We start from the raw sequence: 17,721 nt of genomic DNA, 5'->3' as shown, positions 1-17,721 counted from the left end.
AGCCGGGAGTTGTAGTTCCGCGGCTGTCGAAAGCGTCTCAGGGTGGGCCCATCCTGAGGCGCCTAAATAGAGCTACAACTTCCAGGAGGAAGTGCGCCGCGTAGCGGCAAGAGAGCACGCGCAGAAATACTCTTCTGATTGGATCTTTCCTTAGGTTTTTTTTTTTCCACAATCCAAGTTTCCTCTTTGATTTGATTTTTTCTTCCCTTTTTTTTTTTTAAAGAAACTATTTATTTATTTATATTTTTAATTTTGGTTTTTCGAAATAGGGTTTCTCTGTGTAGACCTGGCTGTTCGGGAACTCACTCCGTAGACCTGGCTGACCTCAAAATCGGAGATCCACCTACCTCTACCTCCACAGTGCTGGGATTAAAGGCGTGCGCCACCACGCCTTTATCTTTTTACTTCCTTATTCTTTGATTGTTTGGTTTCTGCTTTGTTTTATCTGTTCTTGTTTCTGTTTTATATATGTGTGTATCTACATATTACTGAATATATATATATATATATAATGTGTATGTATGTGTGTATATATATATTACACAGCCTCGCTATGTAATCATGACCTCCTGGAATGCGTTACATTTAGTGCAGGCTGGCCTTGAACTCAAAGAGACCTGCCTGTTCTGCCTCCCCAATGATGGAATTTTACCACGCACAACCATGCACAATCTCCTACGTTTTTGTTTCCGTGTATGTGTGTGTATGCAAATGAAATCCACAGCCTTAAAGATAAAAAAGAAGCGTAAATAGTCCCACATCCCTGTTCACTCACAGCCCCGTGGAGCTCCTGACCCGGAGCTGGGGTGGCGCAGCTAGATAGCAGGCCTGATTCATCTGATGTTGGTGCTGTGCTGTGCACACTAGGCAAGCGCTCCCCCTCTGAGCCACAGCTGACCCCAATTCCACGGACCCCCAACCCTGTCTATTTTTTCTCATGCACCACAGGTTTGCTTCTAATTTCCTATGTAATCAAAGATGACCTTGAATATCTGAACCTCCTGCCTCTAATTTAAGATTTAGGAGTGTTGAGATGACAGTTATACACCATCAAGCCCCAGCATTTTAGAGACAGAGTCTTGCTAAATTTTCCAGGCTGGTCTGGAAGTGATTCTAAAGCACAATAAACTCCTGAGATGACAGGAGGTCATTTCCCCCTCCCCACTCTCTACTGCTTTTCAGAGCTCATCAGGGAGAGGAAGACGTAGTGCAGTGGTTTTAACCCCAGCCTCTGGAGGTGGAGGCAGGAGGATTAAAATTAAAAGCAATAGCCTGGGGCACAATAAAACTCTGTCTCAAAGAGACAGACAGACAGACAGACAGACAGACAGACAGACGCACCAAAAGAGAGGAAAAGGAAGAGAAGGGGGTTGCACACGCCTTTAATCCCAGCATTTGGGGGACGGAGGCAGGCGGATCTCTTGAGTTTGAGTCATCCTAGACTACAGAGCAAGTTCCAGGGCAGCCAGGGCTACACAGAGAAATCTTGTCTTGAAAAGCCAAAAGAAAGAAAGAAAGAAGTCTCTTTGGTGCTAGAGAGGTGGATCGGTGGTTGGAACACTGGCTGCTCTTCCAGGGGACTCCGCTTCATTTCCCAGCATCCCCATGGCAGCTCACAACTGACTGTAACTCCAGTTTCAGGGAACCTGACATCCTCACAGAGATAAATACAGGTAAAAACCAATGTGCATAAAAAATAAATTAATTATTCAGAGGAAGGGAGAGGAACAGAGATTTAATCTTCTTCTCAGCCTTTATGCCTCAGTTGTGAAGGTTCAGAGACATCCATCAAGGGGCCCGAATGAGCAAAGAATTGATCTCAGACCTATGTGAGAAAACCCAGGTCTCATATTCCCCCTATCCTAGCCTCAGTTTATCCACAGACAGGATCTGAGCAAGAGGAGTTCCAGGGCAGCCACGGTGGCTAGACAGAGAAACCCTGTCTCAAAGGGCAATGAGTGAGCTAGACACAGAAGTGACAACCCCAGCTTCTCCATCCCTTTGGTTGGAGCCACCAGGTAATCAAGCCGCTTAGGTGTGGCATGCAGTCAAATCTAGAAGCATGCCCACTGAAGGCTCAGAGGATCACCCTGAGCTGTGACAAGAGGGATGAAAGGGAGGAATGCCAGCCAATGCCAAGGCCCTAAGACATGAGCAGAGTGTCTGGGCCACTGGAGAGGCCTCCAGGGTAGGGACTCAACAGATTTCCTCTGCTTAAACTGAAGTTGCCACCTGCCCTCAAGTTGAGAACAAAACCCATGGCCCCTCCTCTACTACATGTTCCACGGTACCCAAGCTAACAATAATTTTACCACTGAGTATTGCCCTCCCGGTTGTAGCTCAGCTCATTCCCCAGGGTACCCAGAGCATGATGACCTCCATCCTGACTTCTTCTGGGGTCACCTTCCTGGTTCCCAGGGATGAAGCAGCAGGACCTGTAACCCCAAGACGCCCACAGCTACTCACATCTTTGTGGGCTGGAAGACTCGGGGACTCAGATTCTTCCCCGTCCCTTATTATTCAGGTTCCTCTCTGACTTGCTGAAGCACCAGACTTTCCACATCAGAGTTTTCAGTTGGTTCTTAGTCAACAGATTCTAGAGAAGGATACTCCTGCTGAGCCCCACCCAAGTTCCTCACTGGGAGATTCTAGGCGGGGCTCCAACCTGACCACGCCCCAGCCCCTTACTGGGGATTCTAGGCGGGGCTCCACTCTGACCACGCCCCCAGTCCCTCACAGGGGATTCTAGGCGGGGCTCCACTCTGACCACGCCCCAGCCCCTCACTGGGGATTCTAGGCGGGGCTCCACGCTGACCACGCCCCCAGCCCCTCACAGGGGATTCTAGGTAGGGCTCCACCCTGACCACGACCCTCACTGAGGGATTCTGGGCAAGGGCTCTGAGTCACAGCCTTAGTCCCCACCCCACCCCATGTTTACCTCACACACCCCCAAACTGATTTATGGCCAGTGATATAGGTTGTCCTGTCTCTTTCCACGATAATCACCCGTCAACATTTTTTTTTAATTTTAACAGGTTTATTTATAATTTTTATAAAGTTGAACTGTTGAAATGTGTTCACTGAAACATTTTGCTTGCATTAATGCTTTACATCTTGCATTTATATTAAAAATTCACACACAAATGAAAATGGAAAAACTGCCAATACCTGATTTCTGTCCCCTATTTTTCCACTCGCAATCATATACTTAGGTACCTTTTGACCCCATGGAAAAAATATCTAACATTCAGAACTACTGATAACAGGAAGAAGAGGAAAAAAATTTTTTTGAGAATGAAATGTTTCCCCCCTCATAGTGGACTCTTAAGCACGTTCTCCGCGTATGCGGGGTGCTAGCTGGATATCTTTTGGCATAATTGTTACACGTTTGGCATGGATAGCACACAGGTTGGTATCTTCAAAAAGGCCAACCAGATAGGCCTCACTTGCCTCCTGCAAAGCACCAATAGCCGCACTCTGGAAGCGCAGATCTGTTTTGAAGTCCTGAGCAATTTCTCGCACCAGACGCTGGAAGGGGAATTTGCGGATCAGAAGTTCAGTGGATTTCTGATAGCGTCTGATTTCACGGAGTGCCACAGTACCAGGCCTGTAACGATGAGGTTTCTTCACCCCTCCAGTAGAGGGCGCACTCTTGCGAGCGGCTTTTGTAGCCAGTTGTTTCCTGGGTGCTTTACCACCGGTGGATTTACGGGCAGTCTGCTTAGTACGAGCCATGGTATGGGCACCTCCTTACTTACCCCCCTTCTCCTTCGGCTGGAGCTCGGCAAGCGAGAGCACCCGTCAACATGTTAATGGATAGGAGAGTTACTATTCTGAAGTTGAGGTCAGATTTTCTTATGAAACCTAAGAATTTTGAAGTATGGCCTGATCTCAGATATTCAGGAAGATGGAGAGTTTGAGGATAGCCTCACAGCTTATTGAGATCTTGTGTTAATAAAGAAACTAAAAACAGGTTTGGGGCTGTGGCTCATAGCTAGAACCTCTGCCTAGAATTCCCCATTGAGGGGCTGGGGGTGTGGTCAGGGGTGAAGGTCTTAGGGATAGTCTAGCATGTGGGAAAGACCTGGGTTCAGTCCCTAGTACCCTCCAAGAAAAGATTCCTCCAAGTTTTCTGCCAAGAGTGTCGGCTCCTGCCTGTCACCCTAGTGCTCAGAGTACTCCGCAGGCTGAGTTCAAAGCTAACACGAGCGGACTCTAGAGGGAGATTCCGCCCTGACCCTCTGGCCCCACGGCAGAAGTAAAGAAGTGATTCCAGGAGATTCTCTTTCTTCTGGCCTCTGTGTTTGAGCTGTGGCATGTGTACCATCCCCTCTTAGACAGATAAAAGGCAATCCAACATTGAAAAACCAAGAAAGAGCTGGGCGATGGTGGCACAGCCTTTAAGCCCAGCACTTGAGAGGTGGAGGCAGGTGGATCTGTGAGTTCCAGGCCAGCCTGGTCTGGAGTGAGCTCCAGGACAGCCAGGGCTACGGAGACACTCTGTTTTGGGAAAAGAGAAGAAGGACAGGCTGCGAGAGGTGTGTTCCGACATCCCAGCACTCAAGGAGGCTGAAGGAGAAGCATTTTGAGTTAAAAGCCAAACTGAGACAACAAACAAAATTAATTAAATACAGTTACCACATGACCCAAAGATCCCCCTCCTAAGTATGTAACCAAAAGAAATAAAGACCCACATCCACACCAAAGCTAAAATACTCACAGTACCTGGAAGGCAGAGATAACCCCGTCTCAACAGGCATGTGACACACTGGCCATCACTGTCTTGGAATGTTACTGGGCCATGAATAGGAGTGAGGCTCCCACACATGACACAGCCGGAAGGTATTCAGTGAGAGAACCAGACCCCATGGGTCTCCATGACAGGAAATGGCCAGAACAGGAGACCCCAGAGATAGGAAACAGACTTGGAGTACTGGAGGCCAGTAAAGTCAGGTGACTCTAGTGGGGACAGCAAAACACTCTGGAGTTGACAGGTGGGAGCTGCCCCAGCTCATGCACTAGTAATCAGGTTATACTTTAAATGAGTGATTTATGTGGTATGCAAATTACATCTCAATGAGCTATTCTTAATTTAAACAAAGTCAGACACCTCCCAGGCGTGCGTCTCAGTCTCTCACACAGGGAATCTAAAAATGTCCAAGGGCGTGTCTAGGGGCTGCGAGGTGTTCATCCCAGAAGGGGAGCTTAGAATTTCAGTCACGGAACAAAAGTCACACGTGGCATTTGGAGCTGTGTGCTCCATTGCTTGCCCAGCACTGTCTAGACTTTCTCAGTGTACCTCCCAGACAAACACCCCCTCACCAACCTGCCTCACAGGGAAAGCACACAGCACACAGGTGTAGGTGATCAGGAAGGGGTCATGGGGCCTTGTGCCATATGTGTGCAGTGAGAGCCTCTGATGAGCCCAGGCATCACCCCACAGCGTGACCTGCCCAGGTCCAGGAAGAGACGCGATCTACTGAGCCACCAAGAAGGAATCCTGGCATCCTGAAGGACTGGTTGTCTTTCCAGAGGACTCCCCAAAAGGCAAACTTGTCAGTGACCCTCACCCTGGTGCTATTTAAAGGTGCTGCCTGGGGCTAGGGGGAGGGAACTGGCATTGAGGTTCAAGGTTCCCCAACACCAGTGACTCTAGGCTGCATCTGAAGGTCATTGCACCCACCGTCAGAGACACTGGCTACTGGGCAGAAGATGTGGGTGACCATGAATGTCATGGGTGTCTCCTGGGAATGGGTGTGGCTGCAATGAGGAGCAGGTGTGAGGGTGGACGCACCGCCCTAATTCTGCTACCCAGACGCTCTCCTCTTGTTCTCAATGCCCCTAAGCTGGTGGTGACATACCTGTCTGTCCCTCCTGCTCAAACAGAGGCTCCCACATCTGCCACGCTGCCCTCCATTCATCCCATCCCTTCCCTGCCCGTTCTTCCATGGCCCAGCCCCTCCGGAGGGGGAGCCTCAGAATCTCTGGGATGTCCTGTGCACGCTCAGCCCAGCTGGCCAGATTGACACCTTCTGACATCTTCTGGTTTACTTCGTTGTCACGTGCCCATCTTTTATACAGTCTTTGTCTCCTAGCACTGTCTTTTGTCCGTTTCTTTGTGATTCCTTTCTCCTGTCTCTGGTTTGTTTCTCTCCATAACCAGTCCCTCAGTCTTCAATTTCTGTTCCTCTGCGAGCTTGTTCTTGTGTCTCCCTCTCCACTCCCGCATCTGCATCCCGGAGTGACAGCGACCGGCCTGCAGGACACACTCCAGTGAGTATGTGTGTTGCCTAGGTCGGTGTCCCCGCCCCCTCCCGCGCCCATTGGACAACCGCGGACCTAGCCCCGCCCCTGACCGTGCAGCTGGGCCACCGCGCGCGGGCGGGCACAGGTCGGGATGCGCCGCCGCCTCTGGCTGGGCCTGGCCTGGCTGCTGCTGGCTCGGGCACCGGGTGCCCCGGGCGGGTACCCGCATCTGGAGGGCGACGTGCGCTGGCGACGCCTCTTCTCCTCCACCCACTTCTTCCTGCGAGTGGACCCCGGTGGCCGGGTGGAGGGGACGCGCTGGCGGCATGGCCAGGACAGTGAGTGATGGGGAGGCAGGGTGAGATGGGCACACCTCCTGTGGGCTCCCGGGCGAGGCAGAGGCCAGCGCCTGGGCTACCTACAGGGCCAAACTGAGACTGCCCATAGGAACTGTGCATGCCCAGTGGGATCATAAGACAGGAATCCCGCTCCTGGAATTGAGACCTGCCTGAATTGGGGCTCGCTCTGTTCCCAGACACCCCTATTTGGCAAATGAGGTAAGATGGATGCCCTGATCTCAAGGTCCTGCACAAGAAATGGAGCTGGGTCTGTACAGAACCCTGCCTTGCATACGAAAGGCCTTCGATAAGTGTTTGTGGCATCTATGTAGGAAGAGGAAAGGCCACGGGTGAGGAGGAAGCTGGCGGTGATGGGGAGGCCATAGCTAGCTCCCCTGGTGCTAAAGTCTGGTAGGAGTTCCTGGGAGGGTTTGAGCTCAGCCCTGGGCAGGTGACACGGCACTGCCCATCCCAGTGGCTTTCATCTGGGTTCCAAGGCCCTCATTAGGCCACACAGGACGAGGGCTATGACAGGGGACTGGCTGGGCAGGTCCATCCGTGGCAGCACAGTCAGGTGGGGTGGCCCCAGGCTGGGGAAGAGGCCCAGCTGAGTGACCTGGGCCCTTTAGTACTTCTGAGATTTAGATCCTGTCTATAGGGGTGGTAGGTAATGAATTGTGAGTTACTATGTGGTGCTGGCCAAGAGGATACAATGCTAACCAAGACGGCCCATTGTTTTCCCTGGGGTGGAGCAAGTACACTCATTCCCTAAGGGACAGGGACAGAGTGATGTGGCTGATGTCCCCAGCATGGGCCCTCAAGCTTCTAGAGGCCTGTGGTGGGCTCATCTCCCTGAATGGGTTCCTGGAGGAAGCTGCAGTTCAGACTGGTAGGGCTTGCCAGGGCCATTCACAGGACTGAACAGAGAGGTCCAAGGCTAGTTCTTTCAAGTCTGGCCCTCAGTTTCTGTTCTGGAAATGGGTACAGTTGGCACCTGACCCAGGGTTGTGTAGGCAGCTGGTGTCTAAGGCTCCCGAAGTCTCTTCTGGTTAGCTCCTAGTGGCTGTGGACAGACTCCTTCATCCAGGGTGGAGTCCTGGCCTTTAGGGTCCACGCCAGCTGGGGTTGGAGACAGTGGTGATGGGACCTGGGAAGCCCAGTGTGGCTACTGCCTGACTGTTCTACCCAATCTCCTAGGTATTGTTGAGATCCGCTCTGTCCATGTGGGCACCGTGGTGATCAAGGCTGTGTACTCAGGCTTCTACGTGGCCATGAATCGCAGAGGCCGCCTCTACGGGTCGGTGAGTGATGGGCAGTACCCAGCGGGTGGTGATGGTTGGTGGGGCAGCCAGCCAGCCTCACATGCCCGCACTGCAGCGGGTCTACTCTGTGGACTGTAGGTTCCAAGAACGCATTGAGGAGAACGGCTACAACACATACGCCTCACGACGCTGGCGGCACCACGGCCGCCCTATGTTCCTGGCACTAGACAGCCAGGGCATTCCCCGGCAAGGTGGACAGACACGGCGGCACCAACTGTCCACACACTTTCTGCCAGTGCTGGTCTCATCTTGAAGGGCTTGCTGGTTAAGGAAGCATGCATAGCAGAGGAGGCTGGAAGATCTGGAGTTGGGCAGGAAGGGCCCAGGCCAGAGATCCTGGACCTACACGGGTGTCTGCTGGCTGCCAGGCATGGAGATATGGCAGGGTCCCTATAGGGCAGGCCAACTCTCAGGGGATACACAAAACTGGCAGTTCCCACATATCTAGTTTGGAGGTGGGGACACACCAGGTGGACAGGCTGTAGAGGGAATGGCCCAGGTTGGTGGTAACAGCAAGGCACACCTATCGTCCCATGTGGTCAGAGTAGGGGCCAGATGCTAAGAGCATTTTCTTGCTCTTCCAGGGGGACTAAGCTTAGTTCTCCCAGACAAGGTCGCTCACAATCACCTGTATGCCCCACTCCAGAGGACCCGACTCTTTTCTGACCTCTGCAGGTACCTGCACTCATGTGCATGTACCCTGCTTCCACACGCCTAAGATCACACACTCACACGCCTAAGATCACACACTCACACATCTAAGATCACACACTCAACACACACACACTTTTTTTTTTTGAGACAGGGTCTCTACATATCCCTGGCTGTCCTGGAACTTGCTCTGTAGACCAGGCTGGCCTCAAACTCACAGAGATCCGCCTGCCTCTGGCTAGTGTCACTGGCCTGCAGACTGCTCTTCAGAACTGACAGGGCGTGAGGCATGGAGCCACAGGCCCAGTTCCCTGCCCATGGCTCCGACACCTCTGCAGCAATTAAAGGCATGTGCCACTATGCAGGGCTGACATGGGGCCTCTGGACACTAGATGGGTTCACTGCCCGTCTTCCCTCAAGTCCCTGGGAGAGACTGAGGACACCAGTGTCAGCTTCTGTCCCAGAACCATCAATAAATGTCTTAAGCCTTAGTGAGCATGTTTGCTCATCAGAGGTAGGATGCACGCACCATGCTAACAGGGATGGCCAAGGGTACAGTGCCAGCACCTGCAGGGAATGGCAGTCTGCATGGTACCCATGGCTGGGATCTTTTCTGCTACCAGGCCGCCAGGTGGGATGTGGCTGGCACTTTGTCATTTAAGCACCAACCTGAGGAAGCCAAGACTTGTGCTCCAGACGGTAGAGTAGAAGGCAACCAAAGAATGGCCAGTTGGCTGACAGCACCAGGGCTGGAGGACAGGGTGGACAGTTCGTACCAGTGCTGACATCAGCGACTGCTCTGGGCTCTTCACGGAATCTCAGGAGCAGAGCTGGGGGCCTGCTCACCCACAGCAATGCTGGCGTGGCATTAGGTGAGCTTATCGATGCTGCGAGTCCAGGAAAGTGGCGTGTGGACGAGACAGATCCCTGGTCATAGGCCCTACCACGTGGTCACCCACACGCAGGGCTGGCAACAGACGGCTTCCCCTCCAAGCGGCCCTGAAGGCAGGAGTTCAAAATGCCTTCTGCTGAACACTGCCAAAGCCTGGGTACCTTCTGGCCTTGGCCAGAAGCACAAACCCACCCTGTGAGCTGCCCCACTGGGCAGTCATGGATACCCTGGCTGAAGGAAGACGCCAAGCCATGGGCTCTGCTTTTTGAGGAGGTGTATTTTAAATAGCTTTCCAGATAACACACATTTCCCTTTAAAAAAAAAAAAAGTCTGCTGGAGCAGTTTGTTCCTGGGTCTGCTGGTCACCCTTGTGGTCCCGAGGTCGGTGCTGGCCGGTGCTGGGCCCAGCCTCCCAGGGCATGTGGTGGGCTGGGCCTGGCGACAGTCCTGCCGACTCTCCACAGATCATGCATGGCCGCACGTGGCTCAAATGTCCATTTATTTCAAAGCAGTAATAATTTAAAATCATAAAAACCCTTCTGCCGTTGAACATTTGGAGGGTGAGGTTAAAGACGGACTGAAGGCGCCTGCTGGGGACATGGGGCACAGGTGCGTGCCTCCAAACAGGAGCGGCCACGGCCAAGTCCACGCCTGTCGCAGCCTGGGGCCCGCCAGGTGCTGCTGGCCACCACGGGGCAGCACCTCTAGTCCATGGTCATGGCGGTGCTAGGGCACCTGGGGCGAGTGGGATGACCGAGCCCCGGGAGTGGGTGGCCAGGTGGGACTCAGGAGTTGCTTGTGGCGTTCTCGTTGCTGGGCGAGCTGGACGAGGATGAGGACGAGGATGACGAGAAGCCCACCCCAGTCAGGCCTGGGGGATTGGTGGCCGTGTTCTGTCCAGTGAGGCTCTTGCGGCAGACTGGGCAGCTGTCGTGCTTGAGAGGACAGAGGAGGAAGGAGTTAAGAGGAGGAGGAGCAGGGCCTGGGGTCAGGGCCAAGGTTAACATCAGGTTCATGATCAGTCTGGCTCACAATCAGAGTCTGTGTTAGGGACAAAGTCAAGGCCCAGGGAAGGTAGCAGACAGGCACAGCAACAAAGTCAGGGTCAGCACCGAAAGCCAAAGCTTACTGCTTGCGCATACTCTACCCGGGAACTGTTTCTGGATCTGGGTGGGGCACAGTAAAGCCAGGGCTAGCCTGAAGTCAGCCTTAGGGTCACAGCGGGAGGCAGGCTCAGAAGGAAGTGCAGCGAGAAGGCTATGGCTAGTGTTAGGGCTGCAGTCAGGATGAGCACAGGGTTCTGGTTGGCAGGCAAGCAGACTAGGGTTAAGGTCAGAGCTGTGTCTGGTTTTGTGGGCCGCCTCAGAGTGTAGGACAGTCACCTGCTCTAGCCAGGGCACAATGCAGCTGTCATGGAACAGGTGGTTGCAGGGCAACTGCCGCACGACCTCGCCCAGTGCGTAGTCGTCTTTGCACACGGGGCACTCCAGCCCTGAGCCTGCAGAGGAAGCGGGTCGGTGAGAGGCATGCTGTGGCAGGGAAGGTACCCAGGGACTCTGGCCACCATCCTGTAAGCATACCCACGTGTTCCTCTGTGACGGGGACTGTGGGGAGGGCCTGAATCTTCTCCTTGTCTGCGGGTGGGGGGCCCGTGTTCTCAAATTGATTGAGGAGCTGAAAGACAAGAAGAAGCAGTGACCTGAGGAGGGCAGGGTTCCCAACAGGGCAGTGTGTGTGTGGGGGGGATCGAGGAGTCTCCACCTGCCCAGATCTGCAAGGCTGCAAACCAGCAGGACACACCAGCTCTGAGGTATACAGGCTTAGTACAGGCCACTGTCCTTCCTAGGACAGCAGGCATTCTTCAAGAGAGGGGAGAAAGGGACCGGTCACTGAATTGACACCAGAGGGCGGGATGCAGGGGCCTCTGGTACTACAGAGCCTGCACCCATGTGCCTCACCAGGCTGGCCGGCCGACTTCCTGACCCCCCAGATTCTGAGTGTGGCCGGTTGTACCTGTGTAATGATGGTGTCCAGGCCGTTGGCCCCCCAGGCGTAGTCCATTGGGTTCGAGTGCAGGACGCCCCTGGGGGGGAGAGGCCGGGTCAGGGGGCGCAGGGTGTGAGGGGCCAGGCACCCGTCCCCTACTCACCAGGGACCAAGGCCCAGGCTGGGTACAGCGGCCGGGGAGATGATACCATTCACAAGTTGTTGGATGATCCTGTGGGAGAGATGGTGTCACGGGGGCTCACAACAGTCAGGACCACCACCTCACGAGACAGAGCAGCCAGTCTTGGACTGCATGGTCTTTCTGTCTCCACCACTCAAGTACTGGGATGACAGGTAAGCACCCTCCTACCCAATGGCAGGGAGTCAATGGTGCAAACCGTTTTATAGGCACTCCTGATAGCCAGCAGCCATGGGGCATGGCCCCAAGGACCTGGACCCCAGCCTACTCCTCTTCCACAGGAGATTGGGGATGCACTACTCAGGTCCTGTGGGTGACCCAGTCTCCCTGGGTCCCGTCTAAGGAGAGAGGTGACCAGATGACTTCCTTATAGAAGCCTAGAGACTCAGGTCAGTGGAGTGTGCTTGCCCCCCATGTTTCTAGGCCCCATTGTGGTCGTGAGGCCCTCACCAGCTTCCCCGTCCACTCACCCTTCCAGCGTGGGGACACCTTCATGCCGGCCAGTGGCCCGCCGGGCAGTAAGGCGAGCCCGGGGCTGCCGGGCTCCGTACCGATGTCGAGACTGGTGCTCTCTCTCCCGTCGGCTCTCGGGATCCCTGCCATCATCGGCCTGTGCCCCAGGAGGAAATGTGGGAATCTCAAAGCTATCGTCGAAGATGCCGAAAGCAAACTGGCTGTACCCCTGCGGCAGCGTGAACAGGTGCTGGTCCACACTCTGCGGGGAAGATGCAGTGAGGCCGCCATATACCGCGACAGCGAAGGGGGAAGGAATGGGAGACAACTGTCAGGGCTAGGAAGAGCACCATCAAGTATGGGGCAGGGGAGGACCTGGGGACTAGGGACCCTGACTCACCTCAAATGGCTGCCGGTTCTGGTCGGTGGAGGCTGTGGAGGGGGCAGAGCCATTTTCTGTGTTCCTGGGGAGAGAGAGCCTGTCAACTGCAGCACAAGTCTCTCCTAGGTCCTCAGGTCAGAGAACGCCAAGGTTATGGTAGCCCCCCCAGTCCTAATCACTACCTGGTCTCTTCTGGAAGCTCCTCAATGAAGCCAGACTCGCACCTTGGGCAGATGTAATCCTGCGGGGAAGGCAGGGGTCAGTATGGCTATCCATCCTAAGCCACGTACGGCAGCTCTGGCTAGCCCGTGCCTGAGGGGCATAGGCTACAAGGACAGCTGCCCCTCCCACAGCCTTAGCAACTCTAGCACCCTGCCAGGTCTCCCCAAGTCTGGATTCCTCCAGTGACCTCCCAATCCTGGTGAATAGCAGACACAGTGTACATTCCACAAGGACAGGGCCTACAGTTCCTTTTTCAGACACACAAGGGTGGACATGGACTCGTATAGGCCCAGCAGGAGGAAAATCTTCCCTGAGACCAACTGCAAGCCGCATTTGTGGTTCTGGTGCCAGAACCCATGGACCCAGAGGCTGAGTCACCTCTGGGGACACCACCACACACGGGAGGTCCCAACAAGTGCGGAGCATGCTTCCCAAGGCCACGGCTGGCAAGTGCTAAGGCGGTGGTGCAGGCGGGCAGCCAAGACCATGGGCCTCGCATTGACAGAATGGATCCCAGACAAGCACGGCCCCAGGCCTGACCACTGGGCTTCACACAACACATCCCACACTACGTCCTGCCCCAGCCAAAAGCAGCTTGCAAGCTGTCAGACAAGAGTAGAGCGGGCAGGGAGGGTGACACACCTCCACAGATGGACGCACCGCCTCGAACGTGTGAAGGGGTGACGCCAGCCAGCACGACTCAGCTGACCTGAGACAGTCAGCAGACCCAGGGCAGCCTCATCAGAGCTGGGTGGCCAAAGTCTGACCACCACCACCTCTCCTGACACAGTACAGCATCAGGTCTGGCGGCCTCTGCTCCACTGCCATGCCCAGCCACCCCTCACGGGCTCAGAGGAGGGACAGTTAGGGTGGGCTTGTATCCACTGCCAATGTCTATCTCTTAGGTAGGTACCCGCTCACCCCTCACAGCAGCTGGTGCCAGGGGGACCCAGCAGAAGTCATTCTGCCTTGCCTGGTTCTGATACTCTACTCTTGACAACCTGCCCAGAGAAGATCCCCAATAGAGAGCTGAGGCTATAGGATAGCCACAGAACATGGGGTGCCCTATGCTCAGGTGACACATTCTGAAGGACCACTCTGAGTGCCACAGGGAAGGCAGGGGACCGAATCCAAGCACCTCTGGCTAGTGTCACTGGCCTGCAGACTGCTCTTCAGAACTGACAGGGCGTGAGGCATGGAGCCACGGGCCCAGTTCCCTGCCCATGGCTCCTAGTGTAGAAGCATCATCCTTGGGCACATGTGTGTCCCACATCCCCAGAAGACGCAGCCAGCCACTACCTGTCTCACAAGCCCATGCAGCACCTTACCCAGTGCATGGCCATGCTGTCTCCCACCACACCCACCATGCCTGGGGCTCTGTCTGTAGGAGTGGTTCTGCCCAGAACCCAGGCAGGGCTCCACGTCATGCAGCAGGCACTGGTCCCCTCGTCTACTTCCTTTGACCCATGAGGCTGTGAGCAGGTAAAATGAGGAGCCGGGCTGCAGGTGTCTGCACACGGAAAGCCCATGTCTGCACCTGTATGTCACATGTCCTCCACCAACACACCCTGAAGAGGATCAAGTCTGGGCACGCACTGCCCACAGCCCCTGGCTCTAGCCAACTCATCTGCTCCCTACTGATACGTTCCCAACCAAGCAAACTATCCGTCACAAGCCCCACGGGCACCAACAGACAAACTGCCCATCAGAGCAGCAGTTCTCACCCTGTGGGTCGGGATAACCCCTGGGAGCTAAGCGGCCCTTTCTCAGGGTACATCAGACACTGAGTGTTAGAGATTTGGATTACAATTCCTAACAATAGCAAACAGTTATGAGGAAGCAATTAAAATAATTTTATGGTTGGGGTTACTATACACGAGGAACTGTAGTAAAGGGTCACAGCGTCAGGAAGGCTGAGGGCCTCTGTATTGGAGACCGGGGTGCTGCTCACTTGTCTGGAGTGGGCAGCACACTGGACAGCTGATGGCACAGGGCAGCCCAGGGTCTGTGAAGGTGCCATCGCTAGAAGTGGGAGTCTACAGCAACCAACTCAGGTGTCTAGAGCAGCAGCTGTCACTACAGCTGTGAACAGGACAGGTCCTCTCCTGGGTGGCCTACCCTGGAACGTAGACCTGCCCCAGCTCCCTTTACCATGCTAGCTGCTCGTATAAAAACCACCCATGCCACTGTCTAAGCACTTGTCACTCCCTGGCTGCCCTCAAACCCTGTAAGAACAAACACCATGCTAGGTCACAGGAGGGCCCTTGCCAGGCACAGTGGCATTAGAGGTCAGGGCCCTCCGTGTCAAAGTCACGGGGCCAGCACCTGGAACTGTGCTGGCCCCAGTAAGAAGCAGCGACGGCAAGGCGATGGCAAGGTGTGCACCTGGGCCAGGCCATCTCCTAGCAAAGAGACCCAAGACCCAGTTCCCAGAATTGACAAGGATGGTGATGAGACTGCACAGCCCCCAGTCCAAGCTCATCCTTGATACTGAGAACAGGAAAGGTCCAGGCAGAGCTTGGGGGGTTGGGGTGGGCAGGGATGAAGCTCAGCAGACAGAGAAGCAGAAATCACAATCAGGGAGACGCCCACTGCAGACACCACTCTCCCTTCAGCCTGCTTTGCTCTGTTGTTGTTTTGCTTTGTTTTCTTTTTTCTAGACAGGGTTTTCTGGTGTCACCCTAGCCGTCCTGGAATCCTTTATGTAGACCAGGCTGGCCCGAACTCCACTTGCCCCTCCTTAGTGCTAGGATTAAAAGCATGAGCCACCTAACCTGGTCAAACTGAATTCTGAAGAAAGCCACTGTCACTACCCAGAGGGGCAGTGTGCAGGGAGACGCGAAGAAACTGTACCAACTCTCAGTTCACCCGGAATGCCTATGCATGGTCCAGATACCACTCCACCACCTTTGCAATGGCAGTGTGACTTACACCAGACCAGGTGCCCCTTCAATGGGCCCACCCAAACTCCCTTTTCTCAAAAAGCAGGAGCTGACTCCATGCCTGGCCTGGGAAGGTGGCGGCAGGCCTCAAGTACTGGGAGATGAACCCTCCAGAGGGCGAGCCTCAAACCTAGGGATGAGGCAAGGGATGATGGGGGTAGGGGGTGTTGGGAGGATGCTGCCCTGGGAACCTAAGAGCTACCCATCAGGGTTTGGACAGACAGACCTGGGAAAAGGGGAGACCTGGTTGATACCAGACACAGAACTAGTCAATCACTCTCAACAGGCTTCCAAGAACCCTGGGAGGCACCTGGCCAAAACTACCTTGTACTGGATGCAGGAGGCCCCAAGATACCCAAGCAGGGTCCTTGGGGTACACATGCCCAAAGCCACCTTGAAGAACCAGGAGGCTTTGGGGATACTCTAGTGGGGTCCTAGGGATACATCTACCCAAAGCCACCAGGTAGCAGCAGGAGGCTTGGGGACACCCGGGTGGGGCCCTGGGGGTGCAGCTGGCCAAAGCCACATTGAAGCAGTAGCACAAAGCCTGTAACAACCAAGTAGGGTGTCGGTGCGACCAGCCCAGACCCCCCAGACTGCGGCGTCGGATTTGTAGGTCCTCTGGGCGCAGCTGCGAGGCCCGGGATAGCGCTCGAGGCCGCGCTGCGCGTCCCCGCGTCCTGGCCACGCGCTCGGCGACCGTCCCCGGCGCGGAGCTCAACTTCCCGATCCCCGCCGAGTCCGACCAACGCCACACGTCCCCCCGAGGGACCCCTGCCGCAGCCCTGGGTCCTCGGCCCTGCCCGCCACGCTGCTCGCACACCGCCGGGTCTCGGCTTCCCCTCTAGCCCGCCTCGCGCGCACAGCCCCGCCGCCCTCCCGTCCGGACCTCACCGGCAGGCGAGGCACGATCTCCACCGAACAGCAGTGGCAGAAGTACCGTCCGGGCTGCGGCGATGCCTCGGCCATGGCCACCGCCGCCTCCGCGTCGCCCGCCCCCCGCGCGGCGCCCGCCGCCGGCCGTTTGCTGCTCCCTCGCCGGCCGACGCGCCCGCGCACGCTCACGCATAGCACGCACGGCACGCACGTTCAGGCGTGGGGCTCGTGAAGGGACGCGGGCGACGCGCTGTAGAGGGGGGTGGTGGCAGACTCGTGGAGGACGGTGGCCGCACTAGAACAAATTAGCTACGTCCGGAAGTCGGGGACCCGAGCCGAGCGAGAGGGGCGGAGCCTCCCGACCAGGCGGCGGAGCCTAGTCTCCTTGGCAACCGGGGCGGAGTTGGGCAGTAACGGGACTGCAGAGCATCTTGGGGGCGGGGCCTATCCGGAGTGGGCGGAGCCGAGAGGCCTCGGCAACGGGAGTAGGGGCGGAGTCATGCTTGGAGAGCTCGGAAATTACGGAACGGCGCGAAGGCGGGTCTCTTTGACAACGACTTTCGTAGGTGAAGCGAGGCTTTGGATGCAGGGAGAAGTCAGGGATGGGGGACAAGCGAGCGAAGGAATTACTTGGGGAGGAGACGCTTCTTGGTAACCTGGGTGGGGCGGGGCCTCGTGGAAGCCGCCGAGAGCAAGGGGCTGGCCGCTGTCTCCTTGGCAACGTGGGGTACGGTTGTAACCTGTAAGCAACTGGACTGAGCCTGTGCAGGGCGGGGCCAGGGTTCCCTGGTAAGGAGGATCGGAGACCGGACCAATCGTGGAAACAGCCTAGGAGCTTGGAGTGGAGCCAAAGCTTCAAGCTTCCGGAATCATCTCCTTGGGTACTCTAGGGCTAGCAAGCTGGGCCGGTTGGAGGCGGGCTTAGGCGCTCGGGGCGTGGTCGGCGTCGGGCAGGGCCGTCTCCTTGGCAACCGGGCTGGGAGGTTGAGGCGGAGCCTGAAAGCCGGTGACTAGCTTGGGAGAGGGGCTGTAGTCAACAGGGTTGAGTTTCTGTGGCAACCAGGATTGGATGGAGAGCCCTCGGAAAGCCAGGTACAGCCGCGAGAAGCCGAGTCGCTTGAGGGGCGGGGCTTAGTCGCCTTGGCAACCGCTCTCCCCCTGGAGGAGGCTGATGGGCGGGGCCTAGGAGGCTGCTCCTCTTCTCGATCTGCC

At 55.8% G+C, this 17,721-nt stretch overlaps 3 protein-coding genes across 7 annotated transcripts; 1 reads left to right on the top strand and 2 right to left on the bottom strand.

Moving 5' to 3' along the window:
• Window positions 1–3,029: 3,029 nt before the first annotated feature.
• Window positions 3,030–3,790, bottom strand: LOC142851677 (histone H3.3A-like). Its single transcript, XM_075975598.1, has one exon. It carries the CDS (start codon window positions 3,733–3,735, stop codon window positions 3,325–3,327), a length of 411 nt encoding a protein of 136 aa, XP_075831713.1. The 5' UTR covers window positions 3,736–3,790; the 3' UTR covers window positions 3,030–3,324.
• A 2,580-nt stretch (window positions 3,791–6,370) lies between these two features.
• Window positions 6,371–9,709, top strand: Fgf22 (fibroblast growth factor 22). Of its 3 annotated transcripts, none has more exons than XM_075975596.1 (3): window positions 6,371–6,584; window positions 7,782–7,885; window positions 9,181–9,709. In XM_075975596.1, exons 1-3 carry the CDS (start codon window positions 6,398–6,400, stop codon window positions 9,340–9,342), a joined length of 453 nt encoding a protein of 150 aa, XP_075831711.1. In that variant the 5' UTR covers window positions 6,371–6,397; the 3' UTR covers window positions 9,343–9,709. The 3 variants fall into 3 exon arrangements, with proteins under 3 accessions (XP_075831711.1, XP_075831710.1, XP_075831712.1); XM_075975595.1 differs by having other exon boundaries at window positions 7,962–9,709; XM_075975597.1 differs by lacking the exon at window positions 9,181–9,709 and adding an exon at window positions 7,985–8,132.
• Window positions 9,707–16,719, bottom strand: Rnf126 (ring finger protein 126). 3 transcript variants are annotated; one of them, XM_075975592.1, is made up of 9 exons: window positions 16,528–16,716; window positions 12,652–12,710; window positions 12,488–12,551; window positions 12,105–12,415; window positions 11,599–11,667; window positions 11,463–11,532; window positions 11,030–11,123; window positions 10,832–10,947; window positions 9,707–10,384 (listed from the first exon to the last, which is right to left on the bottom strand). In XM_075975592.1, exons 1-9 carry the CDS (start codon window positions 16,600–16,602, stop codon window positions 10,235–10,237), a joined length of 1,008 nt encoding a protein of 335 aa, XP_075831707.1. In that variant the 5' UTR covers window positions 16,603–16,716; the 3' UTR covers window positions 9,707–10,234. The 3 variants fall into 3 exon arrangements, with proteins under 3 accessions (XP_075831707.1, XP_075831708.1, XP_075831709.1); XM_075975593.1 differs by having other exon boundaries at window positions 12,105–12,349; window positions 16,528–16,713; XM_075975594.1 differs by lacking the exon at window positions 11,463–11,532 and having other exon boundaries at window positions 16,528–16,719.
• Window positions 16,720–17,721: the final 1,002 nt, after the last annotated feature.

Source organism: Microtus pennsylvanicus, chromosome 6 (genome assembly GCF_037038515.1).
Source record: "Microtus pennsylvanicus isolate mMicPen1 chromosome 6, mMicPen1.hap1, whole genome shotgun sequence".
Lineage (NCBI taxonomy): Eukaryota > Metazoa > Chordata > Mammalia > Rodentia > Cricetidae > Microtus > Microtus pennsylvanicus.
Note: the sequence above shows the minus strand (reverse complement) of the source record. Positions and strands in the feature narration are given on the sequence as shown.